Genomic DNA, 16499 nt, shown 5'->3' with positions numbered 1-16499 from the left:
AGATATTAGTGTTGAAATCCGATGGCTCAGAAAGGCCTTCATTGACACCAATGTCATTTCCTCTCTCAAGACCCATAAAGGCACTAAAGACGTCGTTACAAAGCCCATCTCACTACAGCGGCTCTACAATCATTTATGAAGATACGAGAATAGTTTTTGTGCACAAAAAAAACTAAATAACGACTTCTATAGCGGTGGGCTGATTTCAAAAAGCTTTGAACCGTTATGAATCAGCGAATCGATTCATGATTCGGATCGCCAAAGTCACATGATTTCAGCAGTTTCAGCGGTAAACTTTACATCTCACAATTCCGACTTTACATCTCACAATTCTGACTTTACGTCATGCAATTCCGACTTTACATCTCACAATTCTGACTTTACGTCACGCAATTCCGACTTTACATCTCACAACTTCCGACTTTACATCTCACAATTCCGAATTTACATCTCACAATTCTGACTTTATATCTCACAATTCCGACTTTACATCTCACAATTCCGACTTTACATCTCACAATTCCGAATTAACATCTCACAATTCTGACTTTACATCTCACAATTCCGACTTTACATCTCACAATTCCGAATTAACATCTCACAATTCTGACTTTACATCTCACAATTCCGACTTTATATCTCACAATTCCGACTTTACATCTCACAATTCCGACTTTACATCTCACAATTCCGACTTTACATCTTGCAATTCTGACTTTACATCTCACAATTCTGACTTTACATCTCACAATTCTGACTTTACGTCACGCAATTCTGACTTTACATCTCACAATTCTGACTTTACGTCACGCAATTCCGACTTTACATCTCACAATTCCGACTTTACATCTCACAATTCCGACTTTACATCTTACAATTCCAACTTTACATCTCACAATTCCGAATTTACATCTCACAATTCTGACTTTACATCTCACAATTCCGACTTTATATCTCACAATTCCGACTTTACATCTCACAATTCTGACTTTACATCTCACAATTCCGAATTTACATCTCACAATTCTGACTTTACATCTCACAATTCCGACTTTACATCTCACAATTCCGACTTTACATCTCACAATTCTGACTTTACGTCACGCAATTCCGACTTTACATCTCACAATTCTGACTTTACGTGACGCAATTCCGACTTTACATCTCACAATTCTGACTTTACGTCACGCAATTCCGACTTTACATCTCACAATTCTGACTTTACGTGACGCAATTCCGACTTTACATCTCACAATTCTGACTTTACGTCACGCAATACCGAATTTACATCTCACAATTCCGACTTTACATCTCACAATTCTGACTTTACGTCATGCAATTCCGACTTTACATCTCACAATTCTGACTTTACGTCACGCAATTCCGACTTTACATCTCACAATTCCGACTTTACATCTTACAATTCCGACTTTACATCTCACAATCCTGACTTTACATCTCACAATTCCGAATTTACATCTCACAATTCTGACTTTACATCTCACAATTCCGACTTTACATCTCACAATTCCGACTTTACATCTCACAATTCTGACTTTACGTCACGCAATTCCGACTTTACATCTCACAATTCTGACTTTACGTCACGCAATTCCGACTTTACATCTCACAATTCTGACTTTACGTCTCACAATTCTGACTTTACGTCTCACAATTCCGACTTTACGTCTCACAATTCTGACTTTACGTCACACTATTCCGACTTTACGTCTCACAATTCCGACTTTACGTCTCACAATTCTGACTTTACGTCACACTATTCCGACTTTACGTCACGCAATTCTGACTTTACATCTCACAATTCCGACTTTACATCTCACAATTCCGACTTTACATCTCACAATTCCGACTTTACATCTCACAATTCCGACTTTACATCTCGCAATTCCGACTTTACATCTCGCAATTCCGACTTTACATCTCGCAATTCCGACTTTACATCTCACAATTCTGACTTTACATCTCACAATTCCAACTTTACATCTCACAATTCCGACTTTACATCTCACAATTCTGACTTTACATCTCACAATTCCGACTTTACATCTCACAATTCTGACTTTACATCTCACAATTCCGACTTAACATCTCACAATTCTGACTTTACATCTCACAATTCCGACTTTACATCTCACAATTCTGACTTTATATCTCACAATTCTGACTTTACATCTCACAATTCCGAATTTACATCTCGCAATTCTGAATTTACATCTCGCAATTCCGACTTTACATCTCGCAATTCCGACTTTAAACAGATATGTTTTTATCTGAACTTCAAATTGGGAAAGTGAATCCAGCTGAGGGATGTGCAGTGGTAAAGAATTCCATAACTTCGGAGCTGCAAAACTAAAAGCCCTGCCACCGAAAGAACTCATCCTGAAGTCTGCCGAAGACGATCTCAGTGAACATACAGGAATATACAAATGAAGAAGGTCTGAAAGGCAATAAGGTGGCAAATTATGGAGAGCTTTATAAGTAAGAAGTAACGGACAGGAAGCCAGTGCAGTTGAAAAAGAATAGGAGTAATATGATACGTGAGGTACGTGAGTGGGTAACAATCCTGACTGCTGAATTCTGAATTAACTGTCAAGTTGTTTTTCAGGAATACCAAGTAAAAGAAAATTACAATAATCAATCAGAGACATAATCAAGGCCTGAATAAGTACTTCAGTGCGGTGTTGAGAAATGGAAGAATGCAGTCTAGCAATATTACGTAAATGAAAAAAATGCAGTATGTGAAATATTATTAATATGTGGACCAAAAGAAAGCAAACAATCAAGTATAACCCCAAGACTTTTCACTTGAGAGTAAAAGTTAACCAGACAGTTATCAATAGACAAAATGAAGGATTGAGCTGTGAATTAAACATATCTAGCTTCAGTTTAATTGGTGTTTAACTTTAAAACATTATTAGTCATCCAGATGTTAACATCCTGCAAGCATTTAGTAAGATTGGACGTGAGGCCTTGTAGACACTTGTGTTTCATCAGCATAAAAATGAAAATGAATGCCATAAGAGTGAAAAATATGACCAAGAGGTAGAATAAAAATGAAATAAAAGCGGACCCAACACGGACCCCTGTGGAACGCCATGAGTGAATGAGACAGGCTCTGAATGAGCTAACTCATACACACATCCTGTCACTTAGATAAGATGTAAACCATTATCAGCTGCTCCAATGCAAGCTAATCGTTCCCGTAGAACTGAGCGACTAAAGGTATCAGAGACTAATATCTAAAAGAAAAGCAGAATCAGCAGCCAAGAGAAGCTCATTTGTCACCTGAACAGGAGCTGTGTCTGTGCTATGTTTGGATCTAAAGCCAGGATGAAAGTGCTCATAGATGTCATTACTTTGCAGATGTGATTCAAGTTGAGTCCTAGCCATATCGGTCTAGAAAAGCACAACTTTTCATTTTCCGTCTGTCTTAGTACACAATGTAACTACAGAAGACTCAAGTTTTAAATAGGAAAAATATCGAAACTCTTTGGTCATTTTTGAGCGAGATGCTAATGGTCTATTTAGATTCAATGATCTATGCTAAGCTATGCTAAAAGTGCTACAGCCAGACCCGGAGATCGGCTGAATGGATCTGACAACGGTAAAACTCAACTGGTTAACTCTAGGGGAGACAGAAAATGAGCCTATTTAAAAAAAAAAAAGAAGAGTGTTCCTTTAAGTCTGAATAGAGTAATTCTTGATGTATACTGTCAATATTAGATATAAGAAAATTAGAATTAGATGCACATTGATAAGGAGAGAGTGAAAAAGTATTGCAAGGTTCATATGCATATGCAATTCTGACTTTATAACTCGCAATTGTGAGTTTATATTATACAAATCTGAGAAAAAATCAGAACTGCGAGATAAAAAGTTGCAATACCTTTTTTTAATCCAGTGGCAGAAAGAAGCTTCCCCACTTTACCTACCCCACTGACAGATGTTGTTTCTTGTGGTTTCTTCTTTTCTAATTTGTTTTCTCGCTTTACTAAATCATGTGCACAATATAATATTTAGTTCACTCATTTTACTAAAATATGCACAATATAATAATTTGTTCCATTGTTTCACTAAATAATGTGCACAATATAATAATTTGTTCCATTGTTTCACTAAATAATGTGCACAATATAATATTTTGTTCCATTGTTCCATCAGAAACAAGCTTCCATACTTTTCCTACACTGTAAAAAATTATTTAGAAATAAAGTTACCTGGTTGCCTTAAAATTTTGAGTTCATTGAAATAAAAAATGTAATTTAATACAATTAACATTTTTGGAGATTCGACAACCTTTATTAAAATATTATTAAAAGATTTTGTAAGCATATTGGGTAATTGTGTGTGTTTTATTTGTGATGACGCAGTGAAACATGCCAAATAGTGCTATTTTCATGATTTATCAAATGTTTTATGTGGTTTAGATACAATAATATTTTGAGTTTCTATTTATTAAACAAATTTCCTTCATTGTATCAACTCAAATTTTTAATTTCAATAAACTCAAAATTTTAAGGCAAACAGGTTACTTACTTTTTTAAGTTAAACCAACAAATTGTTTTTACAGTGTACCTCACTGGCAGATGTTTTTTCTTGTTTTTTTTTTGTCTCTTTTTTTCCTAGAACAAGACTTGCTTCTCAAGTAAACGCATCTTGATCGAAGAATGTTTCGATGTTTGTTCAGGAAAACGCACACTGAGGAAGAAGGTCATTTGTTTGCATCTCTAACGCTCACCTTCAGCATGGATCCGTTCTGAAAGACGTGCTGCTCGTCACAAACCACACAATACTCGTTCAGAGTGGGGATCCGCTGCTCAGAGTATTTCATTATCTTACAGAGAAAAGACAGAGGAGATCATCAGAAGACGAGCCGAGCTGATGTGAGCCACTGTCAGAGGAGCGCAGGAAATGGAGCACAACATGAGTCTGAAATATAGCTTGATGCGGAGTTATGAGCGGAAAGGACAAACTGGAAACTGCACACTGCAAAAAATGCTTTTCTTACTTAGTATTTTTGTCTTGTTTCTAGTCCAAACGTCTTATAAATGTTTCTTAATGAATGAATTTTTAGATAAGTAAAAATGACTGTCTTGTTTTGGGAAAAATAACTCAAAATGAAGAGAGTTTTTGCTTAAAATAAGATAAATAATCTGCCAATGGGGTGAGATAAATAATCTTGTTTTCTGTTGAATTAAGATTATCTTTCTCACCCCATTGGCAGATTATTTATCTTATTTTAAGCAAAAACTCTCTTCATTTTGAGTTATTTTTTCCCAAAACAAAATTACTTTTGCTTGTCTAGTAAATACTTCTTGTTTTAAGAATTTTTAGATGTTTGGACTAGAAACAAGACAAAAATACTGAGTAAGAAAAGTATTTTTGCAGTGCATTAGGACACATTTTTATGCATTGTTGAATCGTTTGATATATTCCTTGTTTCTTGTTAATTATTGTTCAGATTGGTCAATCCAGTTTTCCAGTTGTGCTAAAATACACAAAACACACACACACACTGTTCAAAAGTTTGGGGTTGGTAAGATTTCTCTCTTCTGCTTTAATTTGATCAACAATACGTTAAAAATTTTGATATATTATTACAATGTGAACACAATGCAAAAAATGTTCTTCTTATTTAGTATGTTTTTCTTGTTTCCAATCCAAATGTCTAAAAATTCTTAAATCAAGATACATTTACTAGATAAGTTTAATTACATAAGATATTTTTTTCTTGTTTTCTGGTGAAAAATATAAAAATGAAGTGAGTTTTTGCTTCAAACAGGCAAAATGATCTGCCAATGGGGTGAGAAATATAATCTTATTTCTTGTTTCCGTCCCAATCAGAAATAAGATTTTTTTCACCCCATTGGCAGATCATTTTGCCTGTTTTAAGCAAAAACTCACTTCATTTTGATTTTATTTTCAACAAAACAAAACAAAAATATCTTATGTCGTTTTACTGATCTAGTAAATGCATCTTGATTTAATAATTGTTAGATATTTAGACTAGAAACAAGACAAAATGACTATGTAAGAAGAGCATTTTTTGCAGTGTATAAAGTAAAGTGTAATTTATTCCTGAATTTTCAGCATCATTACTCCAGTCTTCAGTGTCACATGACCCTTCAGAAATCATTATATGATGATTTGATGCTCAACAAACATATATGATTATTATCAAAGCTGAATAAAAGAATCAATTTCTTTAAAACAAAAAAATAAAATAAAAATCTTATCGACCCCAGGCTCATCAAGCTTTCACAAAATCACATTTGAATGAATGGGAATGTTTCCTAAATGTAGCTGTGCTGTTATTTAAGCAATACGGTTCCTGTTATATAATGCTATATTGTGAAAGCTACCGACACATGCTTTATCCGTACTACTCTTCTCTCTAAAGCATGAACTCTTGAACCTTATTGCTGTATTAACAGACCGGCTAGGAACTACAGTAGCCCCAGGTTCATTAGAAACATTACAGTTGCACATCACTCCACCATGTTCCTTATGAACTAATAACTGCAGTTTAAAGCAAAATACTAAGAGATTTAAAGAGATAGTTCAACCAAACGTGTCTTTCTTCAGATGAAGATTTTTGCTCATCTGAAGAAAGACAGTTATATATATATTGCTGATGGCATGAGGGTAAGTAAATGATGAGAGAATTTTTATTTTTGGGTGAAGTATCTCTTTAAGAGATTTAAGAATGAAAACCTGAAAATGTCTTGAGATAAACACAAGTATAAAATTAGCACTTTGAGATTTTGTTTAATATAAAGTGCATTATAAATAAAATTTATTATTATTATTATTATTAAGTATAAGAGGTAAACCTAATAAAAATGATTCCAGATTAACTTTTGAATAGTAAAGCACATTTGAGTTGGTTACATCATTTTCAATTTATTGTCAATAATTTAGTGGAACATTTTTTGTGGAAATATTAATATTTTCTTTTTATGGAGCCTGCGCATGATATGGGAAAAATATGTATATCGTGACCACAAATTAACAATTTGTTCCCAAGACTTATGGTTTAAAAACAGTATGGTTTACTAATTTGTTCCCTCATTTTTATAAATAGCTTGCACAATATGATAATTTGTTCCATTGTTTCACTAAAACGTGCACAATATAATAATTTGTTCCATTGTTTCACTAAATCATGTGCGCAATTTAATAATTTGTTCCCTTGTTTTACTAAATCATGTGCGCAATATAATAATTTGTTCCATTGTTTCACTAAATAATATGCACAATATAATAATTTGTTCCATTGTTTCACTAAATAATATGCGCAATATAATAATTTGTTCCATCGTTTCACTAAATCATGTGCTCAATATAATAATTTGTTCCATCGTTTCACTAAATCATGTGTGCAATATAATAATTTGTTCCCTTGTTTCACTAAATCATGTGCGCAATATAATAATTTGTTCCATCGTTTCACTAAATCATGTGCGCAATATAATAATTTATTCCCTTGTTTCACTAAATCATGTGCACAATATAATAATTTATTCATTCGTTTCACTAAATCATGTGCACAATAAAATAATTTCTTCATTCGTTTCACTAAATCATGTGCGCAATATAATAATTTCTTCATTCGTTTCACTAAATCATGTGCACAATATAATAATTTCTTCATTTGTTTCACTAAATCATGTGCACAATATAATAATTTGTTCCCTTGTTTCACTAAATCATGTGCGCAATATAATAATTTCTTCATTCGTTTCACTAAATCGTGTGCACAATATAATAATTTGTTCCATTGTTTCACTAAATCATGTGCGCAATATAATAATTTCTTCATTTGTTTCACTAAATCATGTGCACAATATAATAATTTGTTCCCTTGTTTCACTAAATCATGTGCGCAATATAATAATTTCTTCATTCGTTTCACTAAATCGTGTGCACAATATAATAATTTGTTCCATTGTTTCACTAAATAATATGCGCAATATAATAATTTGTTCCATCGTTTCACTAAATCATGTGCTCAATATAATAATTTGTTCCATCGTTTCACTAAATCATGTGTGCAATATAATAATTTGTTCCCTTGTTTCACTAAATCATGTGCGCAATATAATAATTTGTTCCATCGTTTCACTAAATCATGTGCGCAATATAATAATTTATTCCCTTGTTTCACTAAATCATGTGCACAATATAATAATTTATTCATTCGTTTCACTAAATCATGTGCACAATAAAATAATTTCTTCATTCGTTTCACTAAATCATGTGCGCAATATAATAATTTCTTCATTCGTTTCACTAAATCATGTGCACAATATAATAATTTCTTCATTTGTTTCACTAAATCATGTGCACAATATAATAATTTGTTCCCTTGTTTCACTAAATCATGTGCGCAATATAATAATTTCTTCATTCGTTTCACTAAATCGTGTGCACAATATAATAATTTGTTCCATTGTTTCACTAAATCATGTGCACAATATAATAATTTGTTGCCTCGTTTCACTAAATCATGTGCACAATATAATAATTTGTTCCCTTGTTTCACTAAATCATGTGCGCAATATAATAATTTGTTCCCTTGTTTCACTAAATCATGTGCACAATATAATAATTTGTTCCATTGTTTCACTAAATCGTGTGCACAATATAATAATTTGTTCCATTGTTTCACTAAATCGTGTGCACAATATAATAATTTGTTCCATTGTTTCACTAAATCGTGTGCACAATATAATAATTTGTTCCATTGTTTCACTAAATCATGTGCGCAATATAATAATTTGTTCCCTTGTTTCACTAAATCATGTGCGCAATATAATAATTTGTTGCCTCGTTTCACTAAATCGTTGTCAGCACGTCATGTACCAGGCTCTGTACATTTTTTTATTTTTACATTTCAAAAAAAAGCTGTGGTTTTCTGCATGTCCTCTAATCCTCTGCATCATCATGCATATGACCTTGTTTGAGATTGCCATGACTTACTTACACTGCAAAAAATACTTTTTTTACTTAGTATTTTTGTCTTGTTTCTAGTCTAAGATCTAACAATTCTTAAAACAAGAAGTATTTACTAGACAAACAAAAGTAATTGTCTTGTTTTTTTTGGGGGGGGGGGAACTCAAAATGAAGAGAGTTTTTGCTTAAAATAAGATAAATAATCTTAAAACAGAAAATAAGATTATTTTCCTCACCCCATTGGCAGATTATTTATCTTATTTTAAGCAAAAACTCTCTTCATTTTGAGTTATTTTCCCCAAAACAAGACAATTACTTTTGCTTGTCTAGTAAATGTTTCTTAATGTAAGAATTTTTTGATATTTTGACTATATACTAAGTAAGAAAATCATTTTTTGCAGTGTAGACATTCACTTAGAAGCTGTACTTGACATGCACAAATGTAATGTTTGGATGCACGCCGGGCATGATGGGAAATGAAGTCATGCTGAGGCTGTGGTGTGACGGTACCTGCACGAGGAAGCCGTACTCCAGGGTGGGGATGTTCTTGCAATGGCCGCCCGCCTGGGATGAGAAAAACAACTCAATCAGCTGGCGGGTCGTAATCTGCGCAGGGGCCCTGCCCGCCGGGACAGCCACAGTCTGATGGGTTAACGGAGACAAAGCATTATGGGAAAGGTGCCAGCCAGCCGTGTTAGCGAGGGGGAGTCGAAGGGCAAAGAGGCTGGGGATTTTGGGATGGGGGACTGGTCCTACGAGAGGAATCTGGAGCCATGTTTTATCTGTCACGTGGAGTCCCTAATGAGTCCCTGAGGGGTCACGGGTATGGACACTGCAAAAAATGCTTTTCTTACTTAGTATTTTTGTCTTGTTTCTAGTCTAAAAATCTAAAAATTCCTTAAACAAGAAGTATTTACTAGACGTAATTGTCTTGTTTTGGGAAAAAATTAGTTTTTGGTTAAATAAGATAAATAATCTGCCAATGGGGTGAGAAAAATAATCTTAATTCAAACAGAAAACAAGATTATTTTTCTCACCCCATTGGCAGATTATTTATCTTATTTTAAGCAAAAACTCTCTTCATTTTGAGTTATTTTCCCAAAACAAGACAGTCATTTATACATGTCTAGTAAATGTTTCTTAACGTAAGAATTTGTAGATATTTTGACTAGAAACAAGATAAAAATACTAAGAAAGAAAAGCATTTTTTGCAGTGGAGAAGCGGGAAAGAGAGTGATTCGAAAGGAAAGCGTGCAGTCTGGGAAAAGACGGGATGCTGACCTGGCTGTTCGGAGGATAGCTGAAAAGCTCGCCTTTGGGGTTCTTCATGGTACAGGAGATGGAACGGTTCATGAGCCGCGTGACTCGGAGCTCCGGCACGCTCAGTTTGCCTTTCAACACCGTGTCCTGGATCAGGGGGAAACTGGGAGACCTGGAGCCAAGATGGACGCCACAGCCAGCGGATGAGTTCATGCTGCACTCACGTCACCTTAGAATCACCCTAAGCATGATTTCTGACTAGAAAACGCATATTTCTGGTTGATATGCCATTTTAGTGCCAGCTGGTGTGCTCATTTCAAGAGCATAGAGTATTTTATTCACTGCAAAAAATGCTCTTCTTATTTAGTATTTTTTTCTTGTTTCCAAGATGCATTTACTAGATCAGTAAAATTACATAAGATATTTTTTCTTGTTTTGTTGAAAATAAAATCAGAATGAGTTTTTGCTTAAAACAGGCAAAATGATCTGCCAATGGGGTGAGAAAAATAATCTTATTTCTGTTTGGGATGAAAACAAGAGACAAGATTATTTTTCTCACCCCATTGGCAGATCATTTTGTCTGTTTCAAGCAAAAACTCACTTAATTTTGCTTTTATTTTTATAAACAAAAACAAAAAATATATCTTATGTCATTTTACTGATCTAGTAAATGCATCTTGATTTAAGAAATGTTAGATATTTAGACTGGAAACAAGACAAAATGACTAAGTAAGAAGAGCATTTTTTGCAGTGTTGTCATCTGCAACAGACCCACATTTATCAATTTTGGGACGATTAGCAGTGCTTAATATTTGTAGTCTATTACTGAATACAAATTACATGATGAAAACTGTAGTTAGTAACATAACCCATTACATGTTTAGGTCATATAATCAAGATTACTTTTGACCTTACTTTTAGTCTTAACTTATTTATCACATGATTTGAACAGGATAATCTTGTACTGTCGTGACATAGAAATACAAAAGAGAAAGAAAAAAAATTAGGTTTCAAATTACACATTACTTCAGGGTTTAAAGGCACTACAGGTGGCTCGTAAATTGACGAAAAGTTAATAATTAAACCATAAAAATGTATTTTAAAATAAACTAAATAGATTAAATATTTAATTTGTTATCCCATGTGGCCCCTGATTTGTGCGTATATATATATATATATATATATATATATATATATATATATATATATATATATATATATATATATATATATATATATATATGCAATAAATAAATTAGGAATAATTAACTGCCATTTTGTGAATTATTACGGTAATCTCGTCATGACGTGAACGCAACATTAATATATTTTATATGTGAGTAGGTTATTGCACAGTGTTTAGGTGAGCATTAAAATAAACAAAAGTGACCATTTTAAGTTTGCAAAATGAGATTTGTGGCAAAACTTTCTTTATGAAAGGAGTTTTAGATTTTTACACACACACACACACACACACACACACACACACACACACACACACACACACACACACGGTCAAAAGTTTGGAAATATTGCTATTTTTAATGTTTTTGAAAGATGTCTCTTATGCTCATCAAGCCTGCATGCATTTCATCACAGATACTGAAAAAAAATATTGTGAAATATTATTACAATTTAAAATAATGGTTTTCTTTTTTAATATGCTTTAAATTATAATGTATTTCTGTGATCAAAGCTGAATTTTCAGCATCATTACTCCAGTCTTCACATGATCCTTCAGAAATGCTGTTTGAAATGTTTTTATGACCTGTGATAATTGTTTTACGATTCCTTGATTTATAAATGTACAAAAAAATTACAGCATTTATTTAAAATAAAAATCTTTTGTAACCACCGTTCAAGAGTTCGGGATCCGTCATTTTTTCCTTTCTTTTTATTAAAGAAATTAATACTTTTATGTTAACAAAGACGTGTTAAATTGATAAAAAGAAATAGTAAAGATTTATATTGTAAGAAAATATTAATATTTTGAGTAAATGCTGCTTCTTTGTTTTTGTTTTTTCATTAAAGAATCCTAAAAAAATTATCACAGGTTATAAAAAAATATTAAGCAGCATTTCTAAATGATAATGTGATTAATATTTGAATATTAAGCTGCACAACTGTTTCCAACATTGATAATAAATAATCATATTAGAATGATTTCTGAAGGATCATGTGACACTCAAAACTGGAGTAACGATGATGAATGCAGCTTTAGTCAGGAACAATTTTATATTTTAAATTATCATTTTAAATTGCAATAATATTTCACAATATTACTTTTTTCTGTATTTTTGATCAAATAAATACAGGCTTGATGAGCATAAGAGACTTATTTCAAAACATTAAAAATATTAATGTATATAAAAACACTTTTATAACCACTCCTGAAAAGTAGGAGTTGCGCACTGTTGCGCTCTATTTCAGTTGCATGAACCATGATGTTTCAGATTGTTAGTTTATATGGCATGGGATTTCACATCAAACGTTGAGGACATACTTGGGGATCGGGGAGAAGATACTCAATCCTGCACGAAACTTCTTAATGGTTCCTCCAGCTTTGAACCAGCTGTGGCGTTTCTCCTGCTGGGCTTTGAGGAACTCATTACTGAGATGCTTCCACTGCTGGGACGTGAACGTGCTGAGGATCCTACACACACGACAACAAGCTTCAGGCTTCGTTTGAGACTCTTTCTTTACAGTTTCTGCTAAATCAGTCAGAACCAAATGCATACATGTAAATGTAAAATAATGCAATTGAATGGTCCCCTATCCCCTATATAGTGCACTGTCTGATCGTTCCCTATCCCCTATATAGTGCACTGTCTGATCGTCCCCTATCCCCTATATAGTGCACTGTCTGATTGTCCCCTATCCCCTATATAGTGCACTGTCTGATCGTCCCCTATCCCCTATATAGTGCACTGTCTGATCGTCCCCTATCCCCTATATAGTGCACTGTCTGATTGTCCCCTATCCCCTATATAGTGCACTGTCTGATCGTCCCCTATCCCCTATATAGTGCACTGTCTGATCGTCCCCTATCCCCTATATAGTGCACTGTCTGATCATCCCCTATACCCTATATAGAGCACTGTCGGATCGTTCCCTATCTCCTATATAGTGCACTGTCTGATCGTTCCCTATCCCCTATATAGTGCACTGTCTGATCGTCCCCTATCTCCTATATAGTGCACTGTCTGATTGTCCCCTATCCCCTATATAGTGCACTGTCTGATCATCCCCTATACCCTATATAGAGCACTGTCTGATCGTCCCCTATCCCCTATATAGTGCACTGTCTGATTGTTCCCTATCCCCTATATAGTGCACTGTCTGATCGTCCCCTATCCCCTATATAGTGCACTGTCTGATCATCCCCTATACCCTATATAGAGCACTGTCGGATCGTTCCCTATCTCCTATATAGTGCACTGTCTGATCGTTCCCTATCCCCTATACAGTGCACTGTCTGATCGTCCCCTATCTCCTATATAGTGCACTGTCTGATTGTTCCCTATCCCCTATATAGTGCACTGTCTGATCGTCCCCTATCCCCTATATAGTGCACTGTCTGATCGTCCCCTATCCCCTATATAGTGCACTGTCTGATCGTTCCCTATCCCCTATATAGTGCACTGTCTGATCGTCCCCTATCCCCTATATAGTGCACTGTCTGGTCATCCCCTATACCCTATATAGTGCACTGTCTGATCGTTCCCTATCCCCTATATAGTGCACTCTCTGATCGTCCCCTATCCCCTATATAGAGCACTGTCTGATTGTTCCCTATCCCCTATATAGTGCACTGTCTGATCGTCCCCTATCCCCTATATAGTGCACTGTCTGATTGTTCCCTATCCCCTATATAGTGCACTGTCTGATCGTCCCCTATCCCCTATATAGGGCACTGTCTGATTGTTCCCTATCCCTTATATAGTGCACTCTCTGATCGTCCACTATCCCCTATATAGTGCACTGTCTGATTGTTCCCTATCCCCTATATAGTGCACTGTCTGATTGTTCCCTATCCCTTATATAGTGCACTGTCTGATCGTCCCCTATCCCCTATATAGTGCACTGTCTGATTGTTCCCTATCCCCTATGTAAAAAACATGACGTTTGTCCATTTTATTTGTGATAAACAGGCATTTAAACACTTCAATCACATCTATTCCACTCTTAACAAAGCATGCATGTGCATTTTTGGGTGCATGACATTAATATAATAAAGTATAGCCTATTGATGGTGAAAGACTTTGAAATGGAGGATTTTTAGTGACGAACAAATCTGTGTGCATCATTTGTGCTGTGCATTGTGGTATGTGAATAATAGTGGTAAAAATAACCCCAATACTTAGAGAATAGTCTGAATAATGCTAATTGCATGTGAAGACATTTGCTTGTGTCATGTAAATATATTACTTATTAGAAAATAAATACAGTACAATACACATTATTGGGTGCACATGCAAATGTAATCAGTCTTGACTTACTTCTTTAGCTGAAGGCCCAAACTGAATCCATCTTTATTAGATGGCTGAAACACCTCCACCGATGGTTCTGTGGAAGTAAATTGAATATGTTTGTAATGCAAGTACAGTCTCAAACACACATGCACAGAAGTGTGTGTCTCTTACCTGGTCCATCCAGGTACTGTGAAAGGGAGAAGCGAAGGCGTAAGACAATGGGCTCCGTTCGGATCACCTTCCACGCGGTCGCCACCTCCTCCTGCAAACATGCAAATAATTGTATTCCCATTTCAAGATCTGTTTATAAAGTTGAGTAGGAAAAGTGTGTGTTCTCACATCCAAGAAGCTGATGTTGATTTGGAGGTCGATGTCCACATCATCAATCGTGCCATACTCTCTGTAGGAAGAGCAACACACAGAATGAATGTGAATCAGGTGTGAATTCATGGATGTGAATCAGGTGTGAATTCATGGATGCGAATCAGGTGTAAATGCACGGATGTGAATTAGATTCATCTTACCTGACGGACACAGCGCTGTCTGTATAGATGTCTTTTACAGCCTCAATGTCCGCGTCCAGCTGTGGGTGACGGTACAGGTCAGCAGCGCAGCTCCCCTACAGGTGGACAGTAATATAACACATTACACTGCTTGTTTACTTCACTTTTATTACAAGGGATGCACATTTGCTACTGATTTATTTGACATAATTATTTAAACCCAGAAGGAAATATTTCATATACACTGCTCAAAAAATTAAAGGAACACTTTTTAATCAGAGAATAGCATTAAGTCAGTTACACTTCCGGGATAATGATCTGCTCAGTTCAGTAGCAGAGGGGGTTGTTAATCAGTTTCAGCTGCTTTGGTGTTAATGAAACTAACAACAGGTGCACTAGATGGGCAACAATGAGACGACCCCCAGAACAGGAATGGTTTTAGCATTTGGCTAGGGTCAGTGTCATACTGGATACCTGGACACTACAGAGGTTGCACAGGCAGTCAAACTCCTCCAGAATGGCATTATCAATACATGCCAGTGTTAGAAGATTTGCTGTGTCTCCCAGCACAGTCTCAAGAGCATGGATGAGATTCCAGGAGAAAGACAGTTACTCTAGGAGGGCTGAATAGGGTCGTAGAAGGTCCTTAGCCCATCAGCAGGACCGGTATCTGCTCCTTTGTGCAAGGAGGAACATGATGAGCACTGCCAGAGCCCTATAAAATGACCTCTAGCAGCCCACTGGTGTGAATGTCTCTGACCAAACAATCAGAAACAGACTTCATGAGGGTGTCCTGAGGGTCCTCTAGTGGGCTCTGTGCTCACTGCCCAGCACCGTGGAACTCGATTGCAATTTGCCATTGAACACCAGAATTGGCAGGTTTGCCACTGGTGCCCTTTGCTTTTCACAAATGAAGTTCAGCCTGAGCACACGACCCTGTCGAGAAAGGGTCTGGATAAGTCGTAGAGAACGCTATGCTGCATATCCATGGAGGAATGCACAGACCTCTACAGGCTAGACAATGGCACTCTGACTGCCATTAGGTATCGGGTTGAAATCCTTAGATCCATTGTCAGACCCTATGTTGGTGCAGTGGGTACTGGGTTCCTTCTGGTGCACAACAATGCCCGACCCAGGCAGTTCCTGGAGGATGAAGGAATTGATTACATTGAAGGTAAATCCAACAGAGCACCTCTGGGACATTGTGTTTCGGTCCATCTGAAGTCACCTGCTTGCACCTCAGACTGTCCAGGAGCTCAGTGATGCACTGGTCCAGATCTGGGAAGAA

The 16499-nt window shown here is 35.7% G+C and overlaps 1 protein-coding gene across 4 annotated transcripts in view; it reads right to left on the bottom strand.

The window, feature by feature from the left end:
• The window catches only part of LOC137043066 (protein mono-ADP-ribosyltransferase PARP6), a 56757-nt gene that overhangs the window by 25338 nt on the left and 14920 nt on the right, over window positions 1-16499 (bottom strand). For 3 of the 4 annotated variants that reach the window (XR_010898410.1, XM_067419148.1, XM_067419149.1), the window contains exons 7-14: window positions 15233-15327; window positions 15048-15108; window positions 14880-14970; window positions 14736-14802; window positions 12740-12889; window positions 10258-10408; window positions 9487-9618; window positions 4760-4855 (exon numbers count right to left, since the gene is read on the bottom strand). Coding sequence is in view for 3 of the 4 variants with exons in the window: in XM_067419148.1 (XP_067275249.1) it covers window positions 4760-4855; window positions 9487-9618; window positions 10258-10408; window positions 12740-12889; window positions 14736-14802; window positions 14880-14970; window positions 15048-15108; window positions 15233-15327 (843 nt within the window). In the remaining variant the exon portion in view is untranslated. The remainder of the gene's footprint in view (window positions 1-4759; window positions 4856-9486; window positions 9619-10257; window positions 10409-12739; window positions 12890-14735; window positions 14803-14879; window positions 14971-15047; window positions 15109-15232; window positions 15328-16499) is intronic. The other variant, XM_067419150.1, reaches the window with a different exon arrangement.

The sequence above is a fragment of the Pseudorasbora parva genome, chromosome 16 (assembly GCF_024679245.1).
Source record: "Pseudorasbora parva isolate DD20220531a chromosome 16, ASM2467924v1, whole genome shotgun sequence".
In the NCBI taxonomy this organism is placed as follows: Eukaryota; Metazoa; Chordata; class Actinopteri; order Cypriniformes; family Gobionidae; genus Pseudorasbora; species Pseudorasbora parva.
This window is presented reverse-complemented; position numbering and strand designations above follow the sequence as displayed.